The sequence below is a fragment of the Xyrauchen texanus genome, chromosome 6 (assembly GCF_025860055.1).
Source record: "Xyrauchen texanus isolate HMW12.3.18 chromosome 6, RBS_HiC_50CHRs, whole genome shotgun sequence".
NCBI classification, from domain to species: Eukaryota; Metazoa; Chordata; class Actinopteri; order Cypriniformes; family Catostomidae; genus Xyrauchen; species Xyrauchen texanus.
Window position 1 is genome coordinate 3,086,045 of NC_068281.1, and position 21,579 is coordinate 3,107,623.

At 41.2% G+C, this 21,579-nt stretch overlaps 1 protein-coding gene across 2 annotated transcripts in view; it reads right to left on the reverse strand.

Annotated features, from left to right (window-relative positions):
- LOC127645321 (phosphatidylinositol 4-phosphate 5-kinase type-1 gamma-like) overlaps window positions 1-21,579 on the reverse strand; it is a 74,154-nt gene that overhangs the window by 32,997 nt on the left and 19,578 nt on the right. For both annotated transcript variants that reach the window (XM_052128900.1, XM_052128901.1), the window contains exon 6: window positions 1,558-1,710. In XM_052128900.1, the coding sequence (XP_051984860.1) occupies window positions 1,558-1,710 (153 nt within the window). The remainder of the gene's footprint in view (window positions 1-1,557; window positions 1,711-21,579) is intronic.

A 21,579-nucleotide genomic window follows, 5' to 3' on the forward strand; every position in this document is an offset into this window, starting at 1 on the left:
CCTAACTGCGCACCTCTGTGGGTCTTCAGCCCGGGAAGAACACCAATTTGCGAACAAGTGCCACTTTAGGGCGTAAAGATGCCTGGTAGAGGGGGCTCTGGCTTGGTTGATAGTGTCTACGATGGTTTCTTGGGAGGCAAACAGGTCTTCCTGGGCCTTGCCGAACTGGTCCCAGATCAGCTGGACCGACTGAGGGTGGATTCTCCACTCTCCGCTGGGCAAGCTTTGTCTTGACAGCGCGTCTGCTATCGCACTGAGGTTACCGGGGATGTGAGTGGTACGCAGTGACTTGAGTCGCTGCTGGCTCCAAAGGAGGAGACGATGGGCGAGCTGTGACATGTGGTGGGAGCGTACTCCCCCTTGGCGATTTATGTAGGCTCCCACTGTGGTGCTGTCTGACCTGACTAGGACATGTTTGAGATGTCACGGGAGAAACTTCCTCAGGGCAAAGAAAACAGCCAGCAGCTCTAGGCAGTTGATGTGCCAACGCAGCGGGGCCCGGTTCCGACGGCCTGCGGCTGCGTGCCCGTTGCACACGGCGCCCTAACCTGGTTTGGAGGCGTCGGTTGCGACCAGGACGCGTCGGGACTCCTGCTACAAGGGTACTCCTGCCCGTAGAAAGCAGAGGACTGTCCAAGGGTTTGAAGGTTTGGCGACAGGCGGTGGTGATTCTCACACATTGCGTGCCGCGGCGCCATGCTTGTCTCGGGACTCGAGCCTGAGGCCAGTGCTGAGGGTCTCATATGCATCTACCCCAGCGCCGCGGCCGCCGCGGAGGATGCCATATGCCCCAGGAGCCTTTGTTGAAACCTAAAAGGGACCACAGTGCCTGGCTTGAGGGAAGCGAGGCATTTCAGCACTGACTGTGCACACTCGTTGAAGAGACGTGCTGACATTGAGACTGAGTCTAACTCCATGCTGAGAAAAGAGATGCTCTGAACCGGGGCGAGCTCACTCTTTTCCCAGTTGACCTGATGCCCCAAACTTAAGGGTGCCTAAGCACCCGGTCTCTGTGCGCGCATAGTAGCTCTCGCGAGGAGGCCAGGATGAGCGGACAGAGACAGGCCGAAGGGGAGGACTTTCGTACTGATAAGCCCGACCGTCGAACGTGAACCGTAGAACGGGTCGGTGTCGTGGCAGGATCGAGACGTGAAAGTACGCGTCCTTCAGGTCTACCGCTGCGAACCAATCTAGATGCCAGACAGAATTTTGTTTCTGTGTGAGCATTTTGAACGGGAGTTTGGACAGAGCCCGGTTGAAAATTCGCAGGTCCAAGATCGGTCGTAACCCGCCGCCTTTCTTGGATACAACGAAGTAAGGTTTGCGTAATCCCTGCTGAAAAAGATCTGCCCGGGCGATGGTCGACCCGTCGGGCACCTCAGCCGCAAAACTTCCAAAGGACTCAATTTGAACGATTTCCCCACAAAAACATCATAAAAGTATTTTACTAGACCTAAATCTAATTTAATTTAGGACAGAGAGTGCATGAATTGAGATGAAGCCAAAACTGGAACGTCGGAAGCGTTCCGATCTTCAGTATTGGACAGGATGACTCACCATGTAGTATCCAGGCAGCAGCTTCTGCAGAAATTCAGCCTCTTTGTGCAAGACGGTTTTGAGGATGAACTCATCATCACGAGTGACGTAGAAAATAGAGCCGCTGGCGCCGGGGTTTGACAGCTCGATCAAGGGCTCATTACAGAGTGAATACTGCAATAAAAGGCAAAACACACATTTACTGCGATCAAAACGTCTTAAATCATGGTTGTGCTTTCTATGATTGAGAGTTGATTTAGCTTGATGGTTATTTATACAAAAAACAACCAACGGTGAAATGGCCAAAAATGAAAACTGTCATAATTTACTCACCCTTGTGTCATTCTAATTTTTTGTAACAATTCAGGGCTTCAAAACACGGTAAAAGCATCATGTCCATTTGACTTGTGTGCTATATTCCACGTTTTCTAAAAACATAATATAGCTTTGTCTGAAGAACAGACCAAAATTTAAGTCGTTATTCACTTAAAAATCTTTCTCTAAAATCCAATTTGTGAATTTTGTGTGTTTTCAGCGCCTAAAAATGAAAGTATTAGTGTGGTATCGCCATCTGTCTCAGGTAGTGTGTGTGTGGCTTATAGGGCAGCATGCACACACATTCACACACACAAATACACAAACACAGACACACACACACCACACACGCACGCTCACTCACACAAACCACACACACGCACACACACACACCACACACACATGCACTCACACACCACACACACTCAAACACACACTCACACACACGCAAACATATACACAAACACACTCACACCACACACGCACACTCACTCACACACACTCACACAAATACACAAACACACACTCACACACATGCGCGCACATACACACACGCGCAGTCAAACAAATACACAAACAAAGACACACACACACACACACACACACACGCACCCCACACGCACACTCACTCACACACACACACACACACATGCACACACACCACACACTAACACACCACACACAAATGCACTCACACACCACACACACACACACACTAACACACCACACACACACAAACAAATACACAAACACACACACACACACACACACACACACACACACTCACACACACACACTCACCCACACACACACACACACACACACACCACAAGCTAAAAGTGTCACAACTGCTCCAGATAAGTTACATTTAAGCTCTGAATGCTGTAATATCATTATTACACTTTAACCTTCCCATGAACCTCAGCAGCGACGCCCACTTTTGGTTTCAGTAAATCCTCCAATAGAGAGTTAAGCATCGAATCAAAACAACCAGCTATGTGGTAAATTGCAACTTTGCAATATTCGATTTGAAAAAATAAATAAACATATTTCAAAATAAGACAAAAGACACACGTACAAGAATTTCTGAAGGGAATGAATGAACTACTCATCATATAAAGCGTTGATAATGCAGTCGGTCTGGCGTTTCAGTCCTTTTTTATTTTGTATTTCAGGTCAAGATACAGAATCGGCTCCAGGTATTAAGGAATATTCCGGGTTCAATACAAGTTCAGCTCAGTTGACAGCATTTGTGGCATATTGTTGATTACCACAAAACATTATTTTGACTCGTCCCTCCTTTTCTTTAAAAAAAGCAAAAATCTGTTCCAGTGAGAGACTTCCAATGGAAGTCAATGGGGCCGATTTTTAAACATACAAATATTTACTGTTTCAAAGGTTTAGCCACAACTACGGCATCAGATTAATATCACCAGATCTTGAATTTGAAAAAGCCAACGTGTGAAATTAGATTTTGTCGAAAAATGTTGCTGTTAATTTTGAATTGTGCATTACATTAGTGCTTTAATAAAACCCTCTAAAAATTGTCTCCATTGACTTCCATTGTAAGTGCCTCACTGTAACCAGACTTGTGAGGGTTACTTTTGAAATGTATTCCACTACAGATTACAGATTACATGCTGTACAATGTAATTTGTAACATATTCCATTTGATTACTCAAGGTCAGTAATGTACTCTAAATTCTTTGGATTACTTCTTCAACACTTGTTTTGACTATAAAAACTCTGTCAGTACAGTAAGACAAAACACACGTTTAAAACTGATCTTGTTTTAAGGATCTTTAGATATTTTTACAGGAAAACAATATAAAAATTATTATCAAGAATATGATTTTTGCCCTATTATAAAAGGTCTTACTAGAAAAATGAAATTATGATCTAACGTGAATTTTCTTGATAAATAAATATGATCGTGTCTGGTAACATGTGCATGTAAAATGGCTAGAAATAGCATTTTAGCTTAGCGTAAAGCTAACAATTTACACAAGGTTTATTTCTATGTATTCTGCTCCAAACTGACTTCAAACGTACTTCTCTGTCTGCTCGTATGAATGTAACACATTATAAGAAAGTGTTTCACCGCTGTTCAAATGCACTTTGGATCACATCATTTATATGAATAAATGTTTTCCATCTGAAAGGACTAAATATTAAATGAAACAAATGACAATAAAATGCAAAGTAATCTCTTCAGTAATAAAAATACTTTTTGAATGTAACTGTATTCTAATTACCAACGATTTAAATTGTAACTGTAGTGGAATATGGTTACTTATATTTTGTATTTTAAATATGTAATCCCATTACATGTATTCAGTTACTCCCAAACAATGACTGTAACACTGAGCTTTGCTTTTTTTTTTAAAGGAAAAGGAGGGACGAGTCTAAATTCATTTTTGTTCTAATCAACATTATGCCACAAGTGCTTTTGATTGATCTTAACTTGAATTGAGCCCAGAATTTTCCTTTAAGATAGTCTAGCAAACCGGACCAGCCTTACCCAGAAAAACAAAACAAATAAATAAACGAAATAAACTGTTCAGATAAATGCAAATATAAAAGTAGTTTGAGAGTGTGGCTTGATTTACAGTGCGTCACGGGAGTGAGCGTTTGCTGCAGAGCTCTTTTGCTGCACTTTGTTCAGCGCAATTCTCTGATTGGTGGATTTTCACCCTCAGGATCATGTAGTTCTTCATCAGAAATTCTGATAGTAAATATGTTTTTTAACAAAAATGCTTTTCCAGTTCAAGAACACTTAATGTTCTCACATTTAGCACAGTTTAAAGAAGAAGAAGGAAAAAAAGCTTGTTTCAGTTTCTTGATTTTACATAAGGAGGAATATTCCTAATAGATGAAACTCTATGGAGCATTTTAACTTTTTTCGGAAATAAAGTCTTACCCAGATAATTTCCTTAATCGCTGATGTGGACATAAATGTGGTCAACTTTAAAAGATGAATAATAGCACTTAAGAAATATTGGTTGCACAGATTCATAAATGATTTGTAATTTAAAAATGATGCTTTATCCTTGTGCTACTTGGATAAACAGTCATACTGTAATGAAACTTCAGGAGAGTGAGGATCCATTTGCAGTTTTATTTCAATCGTGGTCGTACAGTCAGGGTCAGTAACCAGCAAACACAACAATAGAGAAAAGGCAGTTCGTAATCCAGAAACGGGCATAAGATCAGGGCAGGCAGAAAAGAATCAAGACAAAAGAAAACACGGAAAGAAACGCTCAGAAAGATCACCAAGGTAGATACAAAACTTCGCAGTGATTGAGAGTCTGAGAGCACCTTAAATAGTTCACTGATAAAGATCAGCTGCAAGGTAATCAGTGCCAGGTATGTGGGGAATGTAGTTCAAACAATCTAATATTCAGGAGAGGGTTCCCTCTGGTGGTGAGCAGGAGGAATTGCGGGAGTCTCGTTTGTCACAGAGCCCCCCCCCTGCGAGCGGCTCCTGACGCGAAGAGGCGAACGACGCCGGGGTCTACCTCGAGGTCGAGGGGCCGGTCTCTCCCGGTTCGTCCTATGAAACTCAGTCACGAGTGTGGGGTCGAGTATGTCCTCTGCATTAACCCAGGATCGCTCCTCCGGTCCGCACCCTCCCAGTCCACCAGATATTGGAGGAGCCTGCCCCGGCGTCTGGAATCGAGTAGATCTCGAACCTGATATGCCTCCTCGCCATCCACCAAGATGGGTGGGGGGCCCTGGTCACTGGTCTGCTCCTCCTCCTCCTCCTCCGCTCTCGGACCACCAGCGGGTTTGAGAAGTGATACATGAAAAGTGGGAGAGATACGATAATTAGAGGGCAATGCCAAACGAAAGGAAACTGGTGTAATTTGTTTAACAATTTGAAAAGGGCCCACATACCTGGGACTGAGTGTCTTGCAAGGACGTTTGAGGCGTAGGTCCTGAGTGGATAGCCAGACCCATTGACCTGGAGTATATTCGGGGTTGGGGCGACGATGACGATTGGCCTGCAACTTCTGTCTGCTGACAGCACGTAGCAAATGGGTGTGAGCTTGATTTCAGATGTCTTCGCTTCTCTGGAGCCAGTCGTTGACAGAGGGGACCTCAGTGGGTTCTCCTGACCATGGAAATAGGGGAGGTTGGAAGCCCATTACGCATTGAAATGGAGTTAGCCCAGTGGAGGGTTTCTGAAGTGAGTTCTGGGCATATTCAGCCCACATGAGGAATCGACTCCAATCTGCCTGGTTCTGATGACAATAGGATCTGAGGAACCGGGTGATCTCCTGATTGAGACGTTCTGTTTGACCATTAGATTGTGGGTGATATCCTGAAGTGAGGCTAATGTTGATGTTGAGTTGTTGGAAAAAAGCTGCCCATACTCTGGATGTGAATTGGGGCCCTCGGTCCGACACAATATCCTCGGGAAGGCCATAGAAGCGGAACACAAAGTTGCACATGAGTGCGGCCGTCTCGAATGCAGTAGATAGTTTGGGAAGTGGAATTAAACGACAGGCCTTGGAGAAGCGATCTATGACGGTGAATATTGTGGTGTTGCCTTTGGATTTGGAGAGATCGGTAATAAAGTCTATGGAAAGATGGGACCATGGTCGGTGGGGAACTGGTAGAGGTTGCAGTAGGCCAGATGGTAATTGTCTGAGGTGTTTGCTTGTGTTACAGGTGATGCATCTGTTAATGAATGCTATGGTATCTGCCCGCAAGGTTGGCCACCAAAAGCTGTTCTGAAGTAGGTGAACAGTGGCAGCGATTCCAGGGTGACCGGAGCTGAGTACGGAGTGAACTTTCTGACGGAGATCCTGAGGTACAAAAGTTTTGTCAGGGGGGCAATCGGGGGGAGGGGTCCTTTGTGAATTGGCTTGGGTGAGCTCTGTCATGATGTCCCACTGAATTGGGGCCACGATCAATGGTTCATCTATGATTCTGGATTCCTTGGATTCAATGGGGGTTAAATAGTCGTGCTGTCGTGATAATGCGTCTGCTTTAGTGTTCTTAGAACCAGGACGATAGGTAACGGTGAAGTCAAAACGTGTAAAGAAGAGAGCCCACCTCGCTTGCCTGGGATTCAGTCTTTTGGCAGATCGTAAGTATTCCAAATTCTTGTGGTCAGTTAAAATCACGAAAGGATGTTTAGACCCCTCTAGCCAATGACGCCACTCCTCCATAGCTGATTTCATGGCCAACAATTCCCGGTTTCCGACGTCATAGTTCTGTTCGGCAGGGTTAAGTTTGCGGGAATAATAGGCGCAAGGGTAGAGTTTGGATGGGGATCCGTGCCGTTGTGAAAGGATCGCTCCAATGCCCATATTAGAAGCGTCCACCTCGACTATAAACTGGAGTTCTGGGTCAGGGTGGTGGAGGATGGGGGCAGTTGTGAAACGAGACTTGAGTTCTGCGAATAGTTGCAATAGTTGACCAGGTGAGGTGTGATGAATTTCTCCTTGTCATGGAAGTTAGTGGGGAAGCTACCGAGCTGAAGTTCCTGATGAAGCGTCGGTAGAAATTGGCAAACCCCAAAAAGCGCTGTAATTCTTTTAAGGTTACTGGTAGTGGCCAGTCTAGAACAGCTCTGACCTTCTTCTCATCCATGGCGACTCCTTCCTGACTGATGATGTAGCCCAGGAACGACGTGGTAGTCTGGAGAAATTCGCACTTCTCGGCTTTGGCGTATAACTGGTGATCAATGAGTCGTTGTAGTACTGATCTCACGTGTTGCACGTGTTCCTCGTAGGTGTTGGAGTAGATAAGAATGTCATCGATGTAAACAATGACCCAACGATCAAGCATGTCCCGAAAGACGTCATTGATGAACGATTGAAAGACGGACGGACTGTTGGAAAGGCCGAAAGGCATAACCAAGTATTCATAGTGCCCAGTGCTGGTAGAAAAGGCTGTCTTCCACTCATCGCCGTCCCGGATGCTTATGAGGTTGTAGGCGCTGCGAAGGTCTAATTTGGTAAAGTACTTGGCATTGCAGAGTTGTTCTAGGGCGGCTGGTACCAGAGGTAAGGGGTATCGAAATTTGACGGTGATGTCATTGAGACCCCGGTAGTCGATGCAGGGGCGTAGACCACCGTCTTTCTTTTTAACGAAGAAGAAGCCAGCGGCTACCGGTGATGTGGATGCTCTGATGAACCCCTTCGAAAGTTCCTCCTCGATGTAGTTCTTCATGGCTTTTGGTTCGGGTTGTGAGAAGGGGAAAATTCGGCCCTTGGGTGGTGTTGTTCCTGGCAACAGTTCGATGGAGCAGTCGCTTGAGCGGTGAGGAGGAAGTTCCATAGCCTTGGTCTTACTAAAAGCCTCGACGAGATCAGAGTATTCAATGGGAAGAGAGTGTCACTCACCGAAAAGGTGTCACGAAGAGGTGGTCTTGTGGGACAAGAAGCCCTCAGGTGGCCTGGTTGACCGCAGTAGAGGCAGAGATGTTGCTCTCGCTCTTCTGGCTGTCTGTCTGTCTATCTATATGTCTGTCTTTTTCTTTCTATCTATCTGTCTTATCTATCTATCTGTCTGTCTGTCTGTCTGTCTGTCTGTCTGTCTTTTCTATCTATCTCTGTCTGTTTGTCTATCTGTCTGTCTATGTATGTATTCTATCTATCTGTCTGTCTGTCTGTCTGTCTGTCTGTCTGTCTGTCTGTCTATCTATATGTCTGTCTTTTCTTTCTATCTATCTGTCTTATCTATCTATCTATCTGTCTGTCTGTCTGTCTGTCTGTCTGTCTGTCTATCTATATGTCTGTCTTTTCTTTCTATCTATCTGTCTTATCTATCTATCTGTCTGTCTGTCTGTCTGTCTGTCTGTCTCTTTGTCTGTCTATCTATCTATCTATCTATCTATCTATCTATCTATCTATCTATCTATCTATCTATCTATCTATCTATCTATCTATCAGCTATGCTGATGACACGCTAACTCTACTTGTCTTTCCAGCCCAATCGACACCACAGTGACTGCTCGAATCGCTGCCTGTCTGGCAGACATCTCAGCCTGGATGAAGGAACACCACATTCAACTCAACTCAGCCAAGACCGAACTCCTTGTCTTTCCAGCCAACCCTGCTGTTGAACACAACATCACCGGCAGCTGGGTCCAACTACAGTTTCACCTTCCAAAACGGTCAGAAATCTAGGGGTAACCATTGATGATGAGCTAAATTTCACTGACCACATTTCAAAGACTGCAAGATCATGTAGATTTACACTCGACAATATCAGGAAGATAAGATCCTTCCTCTCTGTACATGCCACACAACTGCTCGCTCAGTCGCTTTGTCATAACTAGACTGGACTACTGTAACGCTCTCATTGCAGGCCTTCCTGCATGTGCTATTAGACCTCTCCAAATGATCCAGAATGCAGCAGCACTTCTGGTCTTTAATGAACCTAAGAGAGCACATGTTACACCACTTTTTGTCTCTCTCCGCTCTCTGTCTATCTATCTATTCACTGTCTGTCTCTTTTGTCTATCTATCTGTCTGTCTGTCTATCTGTCTGTCTATGTATGTATGTATGTATGTATGTATGTATCCTATCTATCTATCTATCTATCTATCTATCTATCTATCTATCTATCTATCTATCTATCTATCTATCTATCTATCTATCTATCTATCTATCTGTTTATCTATATGTCTATCTATATGTCTATCTATATGTCTGTCTTTTTCTTTCTATCTATCTGTCTTATCTATCTGTCTGTCAGTCTGTCTTTGTGTCTGTCTGTCTTATCTATCTATCTGTCTGTCTATCTGTCTTTTCTATCTATCTCTGTCTGTTTGTCTATCTGTCTGTCTATGTATGTATTCTATCTGTCTGTCTGTCTGTCTGTCTGTCTGTCTGTCTATCTATATGTCTGTCTTTTCTTTCTATCTATCTGTCTTATCTATCTATCTATCTATCTATCTATCTATCTATCTATCTATCTATCTATCTATCTATCTATCTATCTATCATCTGATCGCGGCTGCATTTCTCTTCTAGTAGTTTTAGATCTAAGTGCTGCATTCGACACCTATAGATCACTTACATTCTCTTGAATAGGCTGGAGAATTATGTTGGAATTTGTGGAGTTGCATTAGCATGGTTTAGGTCATATTTAGCAGACCACTACCACTTTGTCTATGTAAATGAGGAATCGTCAAACCAAACAAAAGTTAAATATGGAGTGCCACAGGGATCAGTTTTAGGGCTTCTGCTTTTCTCCATGTATATGCTTCCCTGGGAGATATTATCAGGAATCGTGGAATATGTTTCCACTGCTATGCTGATCTATACACAACTTTATATTTCTTCAAAACTTGATGAGATTTCACAATTCTCAAAATTAGCAGAGTGTATCAATTAAATAAAGATTGGATGGCCAGAAATTTCCTTCTACTCAATTCTGACAAAACAGAGGTTCTAATTATTGACCAAAAACCTCTAAAAATAAGCCGCTAAAATATAATTTGACTCTAGATGGATGTTCTGTTACATCATCTTCAACAGTGAAAAACTTAGGTGTTATGTTTGATACAATCTGTCCTTTGAAAATCAAATTACAGATGTTTGTAGCACAGCATTCTTCCTACCAGAAATAGTGCTAAATGAAGGCATATGCTCTCTGTTGCTGATGCCTAAAAACTAATTCATGCGCCATGACCTAAAGACTAGATTATTGTAATGCATTACTGGGAGGATGTCCAGCAAGATCAATAAATAAACTTCAATTGGTTCAAAATGCATCAGCATTTTAAAATTCTGTTAACTACATACAAAGCTTTGAATGGTCTAGCTCCAGCAGTACTTAAATGATCTTCTGTCACGCTTATATTCCATCACGCTCATTACGATCGCAAAATTCTGGCCTGTTAATAGTTCCTAGAATATCAAAATCCACAAAAGGAGGTAGATCCTTTTCATATTTGGCTCCTAAACTATGGAATAGTCTCCCAAACACTGTTCGAGATGCAGACACACCCTCTCAGTTTAAGTCTAGACTAACCACTCATCTATTTAGCCAGACATACACCTAATTTATCCTCCAACCCACAATTAGGCTGCTTTAGTTGGGTCTCCCGAACCAGAAACAGTGATCATGATCTCTAACTCTGCAATACATTTTATGGCATCTATGCTTACATCTTTTTATTTGTTTCCTTGTCTCAACCTCGGACTCCTATCCTGAGGTCACCAGAATCGGCTGGATCCAGCACCATTCCTGCTTCGGGTTGGACTCCACTGCTTCATGTCGCTGAATGATGATGACTAAATGCAGCCGGTGCCAGCCAAACATCACTTCGGTCTATTATGATGGACTTCAGAGGATGAACTGATACCAACTCCAACCTGCATCACCTCGGTCTATTGATGGACTACGATCTTGAAATGGAATGCATAGACTAGCTATTGCCAACAAAAGCCTTCATCAGCCAATTAACAAGGACAATTGCATCTATGTGAACTTCTGCAATTAATCTAGATGGACTTCAAAGCCTGTGGTCATTAATCTTACAGTTCAAACACAATCAATGTTTAAACAATGACCCTTAACCCTTACTTAGTTTAATAATTTTAAACCATGATTTTAACTATACACAAGTAATATTTACATTATATTCATGATGTTAGCCAGAGGGAACTGGCCCCTACAGTAAGTCTGGTTTCTCCCAAGGTTATTTTTCTCCATTAATCCACATCTTATGGAGTTTTGTGTTCCTTGCCACAGTCGCCTACAGCTTGCTCTACTGGGGTTATTAATACAATTATTATTTAATTATTTTTAAACACGATTAAGAATCGTATTTTATCTAATTGCACAATGATGATTCATCGACATTACAGTTTTATCGCCTGTTAATGCTGATCTTCTGTAAAGCTGCTTTGAAACGATGTGTGTTGTGAAAGGCGTTATACTTAATAAAATTGACTTGACTATCTGTCTGTCTGTCTCTCTGTCTATCTATCAGTCTGTCTGTCTGTCTGTCTGTGTCTGGTTTTGTGTGTCTCTATGTAACTAATTAACTAACTAACTAATAAAGCTTTTAAATAATGTTTAAACTTTTTTATCATTATTATTATTATTTCACAATATTTCTTTTACTTGTATGTGAGGAGTATTTTTGAGTCCAGTTAATTTGATCAAAGATATGTTTCCAAAAATGAAATAAATGAAAACAAATAACAGAAGGATATTTTGTAGAAAACAAAATGTTTTGAAAATAAACTGCTTCAAATATTGCATAGGTTTAAATTTGTAAGTAGTAAAGTGTAATTCTCCATCAGTCCACTAGGGTTAGCCCCAGTCCGCTGGGGTTAGTTGGGGTTAAATCACTAGCTGACCCTAACCCCTAGCCCTCTGGGGTTAAAAAGTCTGTAGGTATAGAGGTAAAAACGACTTCCACCCTCATTATGTCCACCCCTCATTTGTATATCGAATCTGATTGGCTGGATTGTTTCACAGATAAATCTTTAGGATCGTCGGTCCGATTTTGCTGCTTGGTGTCATCGAATCCAGAATTCTGCCTGCATTCATGTGACGAGGAGAGATGAACAGAAGAAGAGAGCAAATGGAAATGAAGCTTGAAAAGGTAGAAGAGTCTTTTGCACGTAGGGTTGTGAGTGGTTTAAAATGTCACATGCACGCTTTTAAGATTTGCATGAATACCACTGTAATGGAGACGGTAATGAACGATTTTTCACAAGAACGCTGGAAATGTTTTTGTAGGAATTGTTGGGTGGATAAACTCAATCCTTTATTATTATTATCATTTCATGAAACTTATCGGGCATGCTTGTGAGGAGGAGATTATTGTGTTATGAAAGCAGAGCAGACTTGAGTCCAGTAAATATAGCCTATTAAAGAAATTGTTCCAAAAACAAATGCATCAGAAAATAACCCGAGGACCTGAAAAACTCTTAAGAATAAAACGCATCGATCTGCCACGATAATGAGATGACACACTGTAGGGGCTTTTGCCCTTGAAACGAAATCGTCAAATCCAATAAAGCCCATTCATGGTTCACTCAGCTTGAGTCATCGACTATAATAACAACACATCAATTCAGATTTCTTAAAGATAACTTTTTTATTTTTATTTTTGCTAATGAATCATGCTAATCAGTTCCAAAATAATAAATAATAAATAATAAAAATAATATAAGGTTGAAACAATGAAAGTTATTTTTGACTTTTCAATGATTTTTTGTTTTTTATGCCCTCACAAAGACATAATATAGAAGCAGCAGTCAACCTAGAAAGTGATTTGACATTGTAATCCTCCACGGTCCAACTTGCAGAGGTGGGACTAAGTCATTGTTTTCTCAAGCTACAAGTAGTCTCAAGTCATTGCAAAGTCCTGAAGTCCAGGCCCAAGTCAAGTCGGCAGGCAAGTCCCAAGTCAAGGCAGGCAAGTCCCAAGTCAAGTCCAAGTCAATTTACAAATCGCCAACTTTTAGCTTCAAGTCTTAAAGAAGTCATTAGTGCGCTTTGCCCAAATTAGTGTCAGAGTATTAATTACTATAGTAAATGTATACTAATTTTATCTAGAAGTTTCTAATTTAAAATCTAATTTTATCTTTCTTTTTTTTTATCGATATCTACCCGTAAAGACCAAAGAGGGTAATAAAGATGATACATGGATCTTATCTTTGGACACACATTAAGGCAAACCAAACTTTTACTATAAACACGCTGTGAAAGGACGCTGAACGCGTTGAACTGGTGAGTGAAATCTGAAATATTACCAGGCAGTGGCTAAGGGCAGACATTTAAGTTGCATATACGAAGTTCTATACTGTAAAGTGCCGCAAAACCGAGTAAATGATCGGATTTGTGATTTTTAGAACCACCCACCAATATAATTAAATAAATATAGCTAAACGCTGCGACAGAGGACCAGCACGCCCCAGAAAAGAATGAGTGTGTTTACATGCACATTTTAACCAGTTATGCTCAAAAAGCACCAACGCAGTGTGGTCACAATAAATGCATGCCCTTTATCGAGGTCATACAACAGGGTAATAAAACACCGGAAGATTTTGTCCATTACACCAATTGCTATAAAACGCTAAATGCTACCTAATCGCAGTAAAAGTTTGCGTTCAATATGCAGACTTTGTTAGCCTGTAAATCAACTTACCTCTGTCTGTGGATTTTCAGATTCCTCACAAAATTGGACGCTGTCGATCTAGGTGTCTGTAATTTTGTAACCACAGGTTCTACATGTCGCAATCCTTTTGTTGCCTTTAACGCTGTATTCAATATATCCCAATTATATCACCTTTGGTATAATTTTTGCTGTGTCCTAGTCCTTAAACGAGCCGCGTCTTCAACTTGGTCCAGCTGTGGAAGCTGATTGGTTGAATATGGAGCGTTGAAATGCAGATTTGAAAATCAAATGAATCGCCTATTTGGGAAATTAATCGCTGATTTACTGCACATTTTTTAATTATACAACTCTTATCTTTGGTTTTAAAAAGTATAAGTATTTCCAAGTCAGACGGCTGAAGTCCAAGCCAGTTGCAATCATTGCTGTCAAAGTCTAAGTCGAAGTCGCAAGTCTTTTTAATTTATCGAAGTCGAGTCGCAAGTCATCAAATTAGTGACTCGAGTCCAAGTCAAGTCCAAGTCAAGTCCAAGTCACGACTGAGTCCACACCTCTGCCAACTTGATGAAGCCGGATAAACCAGCTGCATTTTAGAAATGAGTTCATAGAGTGAAGGGATGATGAATTTTATTGTGACAAGAGGTGAGCTTTAAAAACAATACAATATACAATAACAGATAGCGGACAATGGTGCTGAGGCTCCAGTGAGTTAAAATTGTAACTTTGTGGTTTTGCTAATGGCTCTTCACACTTCAAAGCCTTTTTAAGACCAACTGAAGAAAACTCAAGGAATCGCATTGAAGGGAAACAATCCACCAGCTGGCTCTCGAATTGTAAACGCCTAGGGAGCTTACATAAAGATTTACATTTGTAACTCACTCTTCAAAGTTTAAAAATGCAACTTAAAGGCTTGAATCCTCTGCTCCCAACCACCAGCACGCGGTAATAGCTTGGCCCTCGGCTGCGGCAGTCCATACAATGTCAGTCTATAGAAAAATGTTTGTCTGTGGGTGGCTGCTGTTCTGGAAGGTGCTGGCGTGTGGGCCTGGGGTTGCCGAGAAGACCAGCATTGGCCCCGCGGACTCTGGGAGGTACGCCATGGAGATACGGGTTTCGCTATGGCCCGCGATTATATATGGTGCGGCTGTAGCGAATTTGACAGCGTGGTTGGTTTCCGCTGGCGCCCCGTGGCGCCCCGGGGACCGTGGCTAGGAGCGCTGCTTGGGGCGCTTGGAGTCGATCGGGCGAGGGTTTGAGTGGAGTGCTTCGGGGCCCGCGGGCAGCCCTCGGTCAGGCCAGAGCAGGACAGAGGATAGAAACCACCGATGGCAAACACGCCATCTTCTTTAACTTTGGTTCCGCTGGTCCGATTTTTTTTAAACGCTGTATACGTGGTTCTATATGTGATCCTCTAGCTGTCTGATTGGCTTTGTCCTCGATCGGTCTTAAGAGTTTTGATTTAGACTCAAATACAGACTTCTCCTACGGTCTAACTTGCTCTATATTGTGTAAATGTTGTGTCTTTTTGATCAGTGTGACTTGCATTTAGTTTGGAAATGTGTCATGTCTGTAGTTGGTTAAGTTTACAGTTAAAGATGAATAAAGTGATGCAATCTTAATTTGCGTAAGCATGGTGCCTTGATGATACATTTGACTTTTATTAGCTTAGAAGTTGGTTATGTTAAGAAGTTAGGTTAGGTTATGGGATATAGGATGAAAACCACCCATTTTGTGATGCACCGACAGGTAGCTATGCGTCAGACACAGTCTGTGAGTGAGCTCTGATCAGGTAAAGTGACTCCCTGACATGCTAGCTGCAGCTCTTTTAGACCTCAGCGTGCCAAGCAGAAATTGACATTTACATTTATGCATTTGGCAGACGCTTTTATCCAAAGCTTACTTACAGTGCACTTATTACAGGGACAATTCCCCGAGCAACTTGGATTAAGTGTCTTGCTCAAGGACACAATGGTAGTGGCTGTGGGGATCGAACCAGCAACCTTCTGATTACCAGTGATGTGCTTTAGTCCACTACACCACCACCACCACTCCATATTAAGCATGCCACTATATTAAGCATAAATGTAATAAAACGGTTCCACTGGGGCGGACACACAAAGTGTAATATGTTTCTCGTGAAAGACCCCGATAGCTGCAGTAAAGTTTGGGAACGACGCTGCTCAGAGCCAACACGGGCGCCTAAAACGCGTTCTTTCACAGAGGCTTTATATTGGCCCTACCATATTAAGCATATTTATACGGTAATAATAGGGGTTCCCTGGGGCGGACACACAAAGTGTAATATGTTTCTCGTGGAAAGACCTCGATAGTGCAGTGCAGTTTGGGAACGATCGCTGCTCAGAGCCAACACGCCGCCTAAAACGCATTCTTTCACAGAGGCTTTATATAGGCTCTCACTATATTAAGCATATTTTGACTGTAATAAAACGGGTTCCCATGGGGCTGGGCACACAAAAGTGTAATATGTTTCTCGTGGAAGACCCCGACAGGTGTGCAAAGTTTGGGAACGACGCTGCTCAGAGCTAACGCCAGGCGCCTTAAATGTAATCATTTAACAGAGGCTTAATAGAATCAGACTATATTAAGCATATTATTACTGTAATAAAATGTGTTCCCTGGGCCTGGGCACACAAAAGTGTAATATGTTTCTCGTGGAAAGACCCCGATTGTGTGTGCAAAGTTTGGGAACGACGCTGCTCAGAGCCAACACAGCTGCCTAAAACGCACTCTTGGCCCTTTATTGTTTCCCCACTGGTATACAATGTGAGTCTATGGAAAAGTGCTCACAAATGATAAAGAGTTTTTTACATCTGAGATGTACTGTTGCAGAAATGATTTTTAATGTCATTCTAAATTTTGTAAGCACAGTATTAAAGTGAATAATTCAGGTGGAATTATACAATAACACGAGAAAATTGTATTGATGGACTTATAAGGATAATAACAAGAAAACTATAATACTACTAATAATAACATTAATAATAGTAATAATTCATTTAATTTATGAAGTGCTTTTCTAGACACGGATGAGAGACTCGCAAAGGCTGTCCATTTAACTGGCCATATATTTATTTATAAAATCTGCATGTTTAAAAACACGTGGACGCTTCCTAAAGGTTCAGCATTGAAACTGTCTGTGATTCTCTGTTAAAATATCCACTTTTTAGCAGTTTTGCACAGTGCAGTTTTCTAATATGTCCACTATTCAATTCAATACAATTCAAAGGGTCTTTATTGGCATGAATATAAACGATACAGTATTGCCAAAGCAGAGGCTGTGTAAAAAAGAACTACACCTTAATCTATAATTACATTTAGTTTAACAAATATAAAAATAACTAATCAAAATAAATTCACTATGTGTATATGTGTGTATATATTTGTATCTGCAAGTCAGAATCTATCTTTCTATCTACCTAAATATCTGTCTGTCTGTCTTATCTATCTATCTATCTGTCTGTCTGTCTGTCTGTCTGTCTGTCTGTCTGTCTCTTTGTCTGTCTTATCTATCTATCTATCTATCTATCTATCTATCTATCTATCTATCTATCTATATATCTGTCTGTCTGTCTCTTTGTCTGTCTATCTATCTATCTGTCTGTCTGTCTGTCTGTCTGTCTGTCTCTTTGTCTGTCTATCTATCTATCTGTCTGTCTGTCTGTCTGTCTGTCTGTCTCTGTCTGTCTGTCTGTCTATCTATCTATCTGTCTGTCTGTCTGTCTGTCTGTCTGTCTGTCTCTTTGTCTGTCTATCTATCTATCTATCTATCTATCTATCTATCTATCTATCTATCTATCTATCTGTCTGTCTGTCTGTCTGTCTGTCTGTCTCTTTGTCTGTCTATCTATCTATCTGTCTGTCTGTCTGTCTGTCTCTTTGTCTGTCTATCTATCTATCTGTCTGTCTGTCTGTCTGTCTGTCTGTCTCTTTGTCTGTCTCATCTATCTATCTATCTATCTATCTATCTATCTATCTATCTATCTATCTATCTATCTATCTATCTATCTATCTATCAGCTATGCTGATGACACGCTAACTCTACTTGTCTTTTCCAGCCCAACCACACCACAGTGACTGCTCGAATCGCTGCCTGTCTGGCAGACATCTCAGCCTGGATGAAGGAACACCACATTCAACTCAACTCAGCCAAGACCTAACTCCTTGTCTTTCCAGCCAACCCTGCTGTTGAACACAACATCACCGCAGCTGGGTCCAACTACAGTTTCACCTTTCCAAAACGGTCAGAAATCTAGGGGTAACCATTGATGATGAGCTAAATTTCACTGACCACATTTCAAAGACTGCAAGATCATGTAGATTTACACTGACAATATCAGGAAGATAAGATCCTTCCTCTCTGTACATGCCACACAACTGCTCGCTCAGTCAGCCTTGTCATAACTAGACTGGACTACTGTAACGCCTCATTGCAGGCCTTCCTGCATGTGCTATTAGACCTCTCCAAATGATCCAGAATGCAGCAGCACTTCTGGTCTTTAATGAACCTAAGAGAGCACATGTTACACCACTTTTTGTCTCTCTCCACTCTCTGTCTATCTATCTATTCACTGTCTGTCTCTTTTGTCTATCTATCTGTCTGTCTGTCTATCTGTCTGTCTATGTATGTATTTATGTAAGTATGTATCCTATCTATCTATCTATCTATCTATCTATCTATCTATCTATCTATCTATCTATCTATCTATCTATCTATCTATCTATCTGTCTATCTGTCTATCTTTCTGTTTATCTATATGTCTATCTATATGTCTGTCTTTTCTTTCTATCTATCTGTCTGTCAGTCTGTCTTTTGTGTCTGTCTGTCTTATCTATCTATCTGTCTGTCTGTCTATCTGTCTTTTTCTATCTATCTCTGTCTGTTTGTCTATCTGTCTGTCTATGTATGTATTCTATCTATCTGTCTGTCTGTCTGTCTGTCTGTCTGTCTGTCTGTCTGTCTATCTATATGTCTGTCTTTTCTTTTCTATCTATCTGTCTTATCTATCTATCTATCTGTCTGTCTGTCTGTCTGTCTATATGTCTGTCTGTCTGTCTATCTATATGTCTGTCTTTTTCTTTCTATCTATCTGTCTTATCTATCTATCTATCTGTCTGTCTGTCTGTCTGTCTGTCTGTCTTTTTCTATCTATCTCTGTCTGTTTGTCTATCTGTCTGTCTATGTATGTATTCTATCTATCTATCTGTCTGTCTGTCTGTCTGTCTGTCTGTCTGTCTGTCTATCTATATGTCTGTCTTTTCTTTCTATCTATCTGTCTTATCTATCTATCTATCTGTCTGTCTGTCTGTCTGTCTGTCTGTCTGTCTATCTATATGTCTGTCTTTTCTTTCTATCTATCTGTCTTATCTATCTATCTGTCTGTCTGTCTGTCTGTCTGTCTGTCTGTCTCTTTGTCTGTCTATCTATCTATCTATCTATCTATCTATCTATCTATCTATCTATCTATCTATCTATCTATCTATCTATCTATCTATCAGCTATGCTGATGACACGCTAACTCTACTTGTCTTTCCAGCCCAATCGACACCACAGTGACTGCTCGACCGCTGCCTGTCTGGCAGACATCTCAGCCTGGATGAAGGAACACCACATTCAACTCAACTCAGCCAAGACCTAACTCCTTGTCTTTCCAGCCAACCCTGCTGTTGAACACAACATCACCGCGGCAGCTGGGTCCAACTACAGTTTCACCTTCCAAAACGGTCAGAAATCTAGGGGTAACCATTGATGATGAGCTAAATTTCACTGACCACATTTCAAAGACTGCAAGATCATGTAGATTTACACTGACAATATCAGGAAGATAAGATCCTTCCTCTCTGTACATGCCACACAACTGCTCGCTCAGTCAGCTTTGTCATAACTAGACTGGACTACTGTAACGCCTCATTGCAGGCCTTCCTGCATGTGCTATTAGACCTCTCCAAATGATCCAGAATGCAGCAGCACTTCTGGTCTTTAATGAACCTAAGAGAGCACATGTTACACCACTTTTTGTCTCTCTCCCGCTCTCTGTCTATCTATCTATTCACTGTCTGTCTCTTTTGTCTATCTATCTGTCTGTCTGTCTATCTGTCTGTCTATGTATGTATGTATGTATGTATGTATGTATCCTATCTATCTATCTATCTATCTATCTATCTATCTATCTATCTATCTATCTATCTATCTATCTATCTATCTATCTGTCTATCTTCTATCTATATGTCTATCTATATGTCTATCTATATGTCTGTCTTTTTCTTTCTATCTATCTGTCTTATCTATCTGTCTGTCAGTCTGTCTTTGTGTCTGTCTGTCTTATCTATCTATCTGTCTGTCTATCTGTCTTTTCTATCTATCTCTGTCTGTTTGTCTATCTGTCTGTCTATGTATGTATTCTATCTGTCTGTCTGTCTGTCTGTCTGTCTGTCTGTCTATCTATATGTCTGTCTTTTCTTTCTATCTATCTGTCTTATCTATCTATCTATCTATCTATCTATCTATCTATCTATCTATCTATCTATCTATCATCTGATCGCTGCTGCATTTCTCTTCTAGTAGTTTTAGATCTAAGTGCTGCATTCGACACCTATAGATCACTTACATTCTCTTGAATAGGCTGGAGAATTATGTTGGAATTTGTGGAGTTGCATTAGCATGGTTTAGGTCATATTTAGCAGACCACTACCACTTTGTCTATGTAAATGAGGAATCGCCAAACCAAACAAAAGTTAAATATGGAGTGCCACAGGGATCAGTTTTAGGGCTTCTGCTTTTCTCCATGTATATGCTTCCCTGGGAGATATTATCAGGAATCGTGGAATATGTTTCCACTGCTATGCTGACGATACACAACTTTATATTTCTTCAAAACTTGATGAGATTTCACAATTCTCAAAATTAGCAGAGTGTATCAATTAAATAAAGATTGATGGCCAGAAATTTCCTTCTACTCAATTCTGACAAAACAGAGGTTCTAATTATTGACCAAAAACCTCTAAAAATAAGCCGCTAAAATATAATTTGACTCTAGATGGATGTTCTGTTACATCATCTTCAACAGTGAAAAACTTAGGTGTTATGTTTGATACAATCTGTCCTTTGAAAATCAAATTACAGATGTTTGTAGCACAGCATTCTTCCTACTTCAGAAATAGTGCTAAATGAAGGCATATGCTCTCTGTTGCTGATGCCTAAAAACTAATTCATGCGCCATGACCTAAAGACTAGATTATTGTAATGCATTACTGGGAGGATGTCCAGCAAGATCAATAAATAAACTTCAATTGGTTCAAAATGCATCAGCATTTTAAAATTCTGTTAACTACATACAAAGCTTTGAATGGTCTAGCTCCAGCAGTACTTAAATGATCTTCTGTCACGCTTATATTCCATCACGCTCATTACGATCGCAAAATTCTGGCCTGTTAATAGTTCCTAGAATATCAAAATCCACAAAAGGAGGTAGATCCTTTTCATATTTGGCTCCTAAACTATGGAATAGTCTCCCAAACACTGTTCGAGATGCAGACACACCTCTCAGTTTAAGTCTAGACTAACCACTCATCTATTTAGCCAGACATACACCCAATTTATCCTCCAACCCAC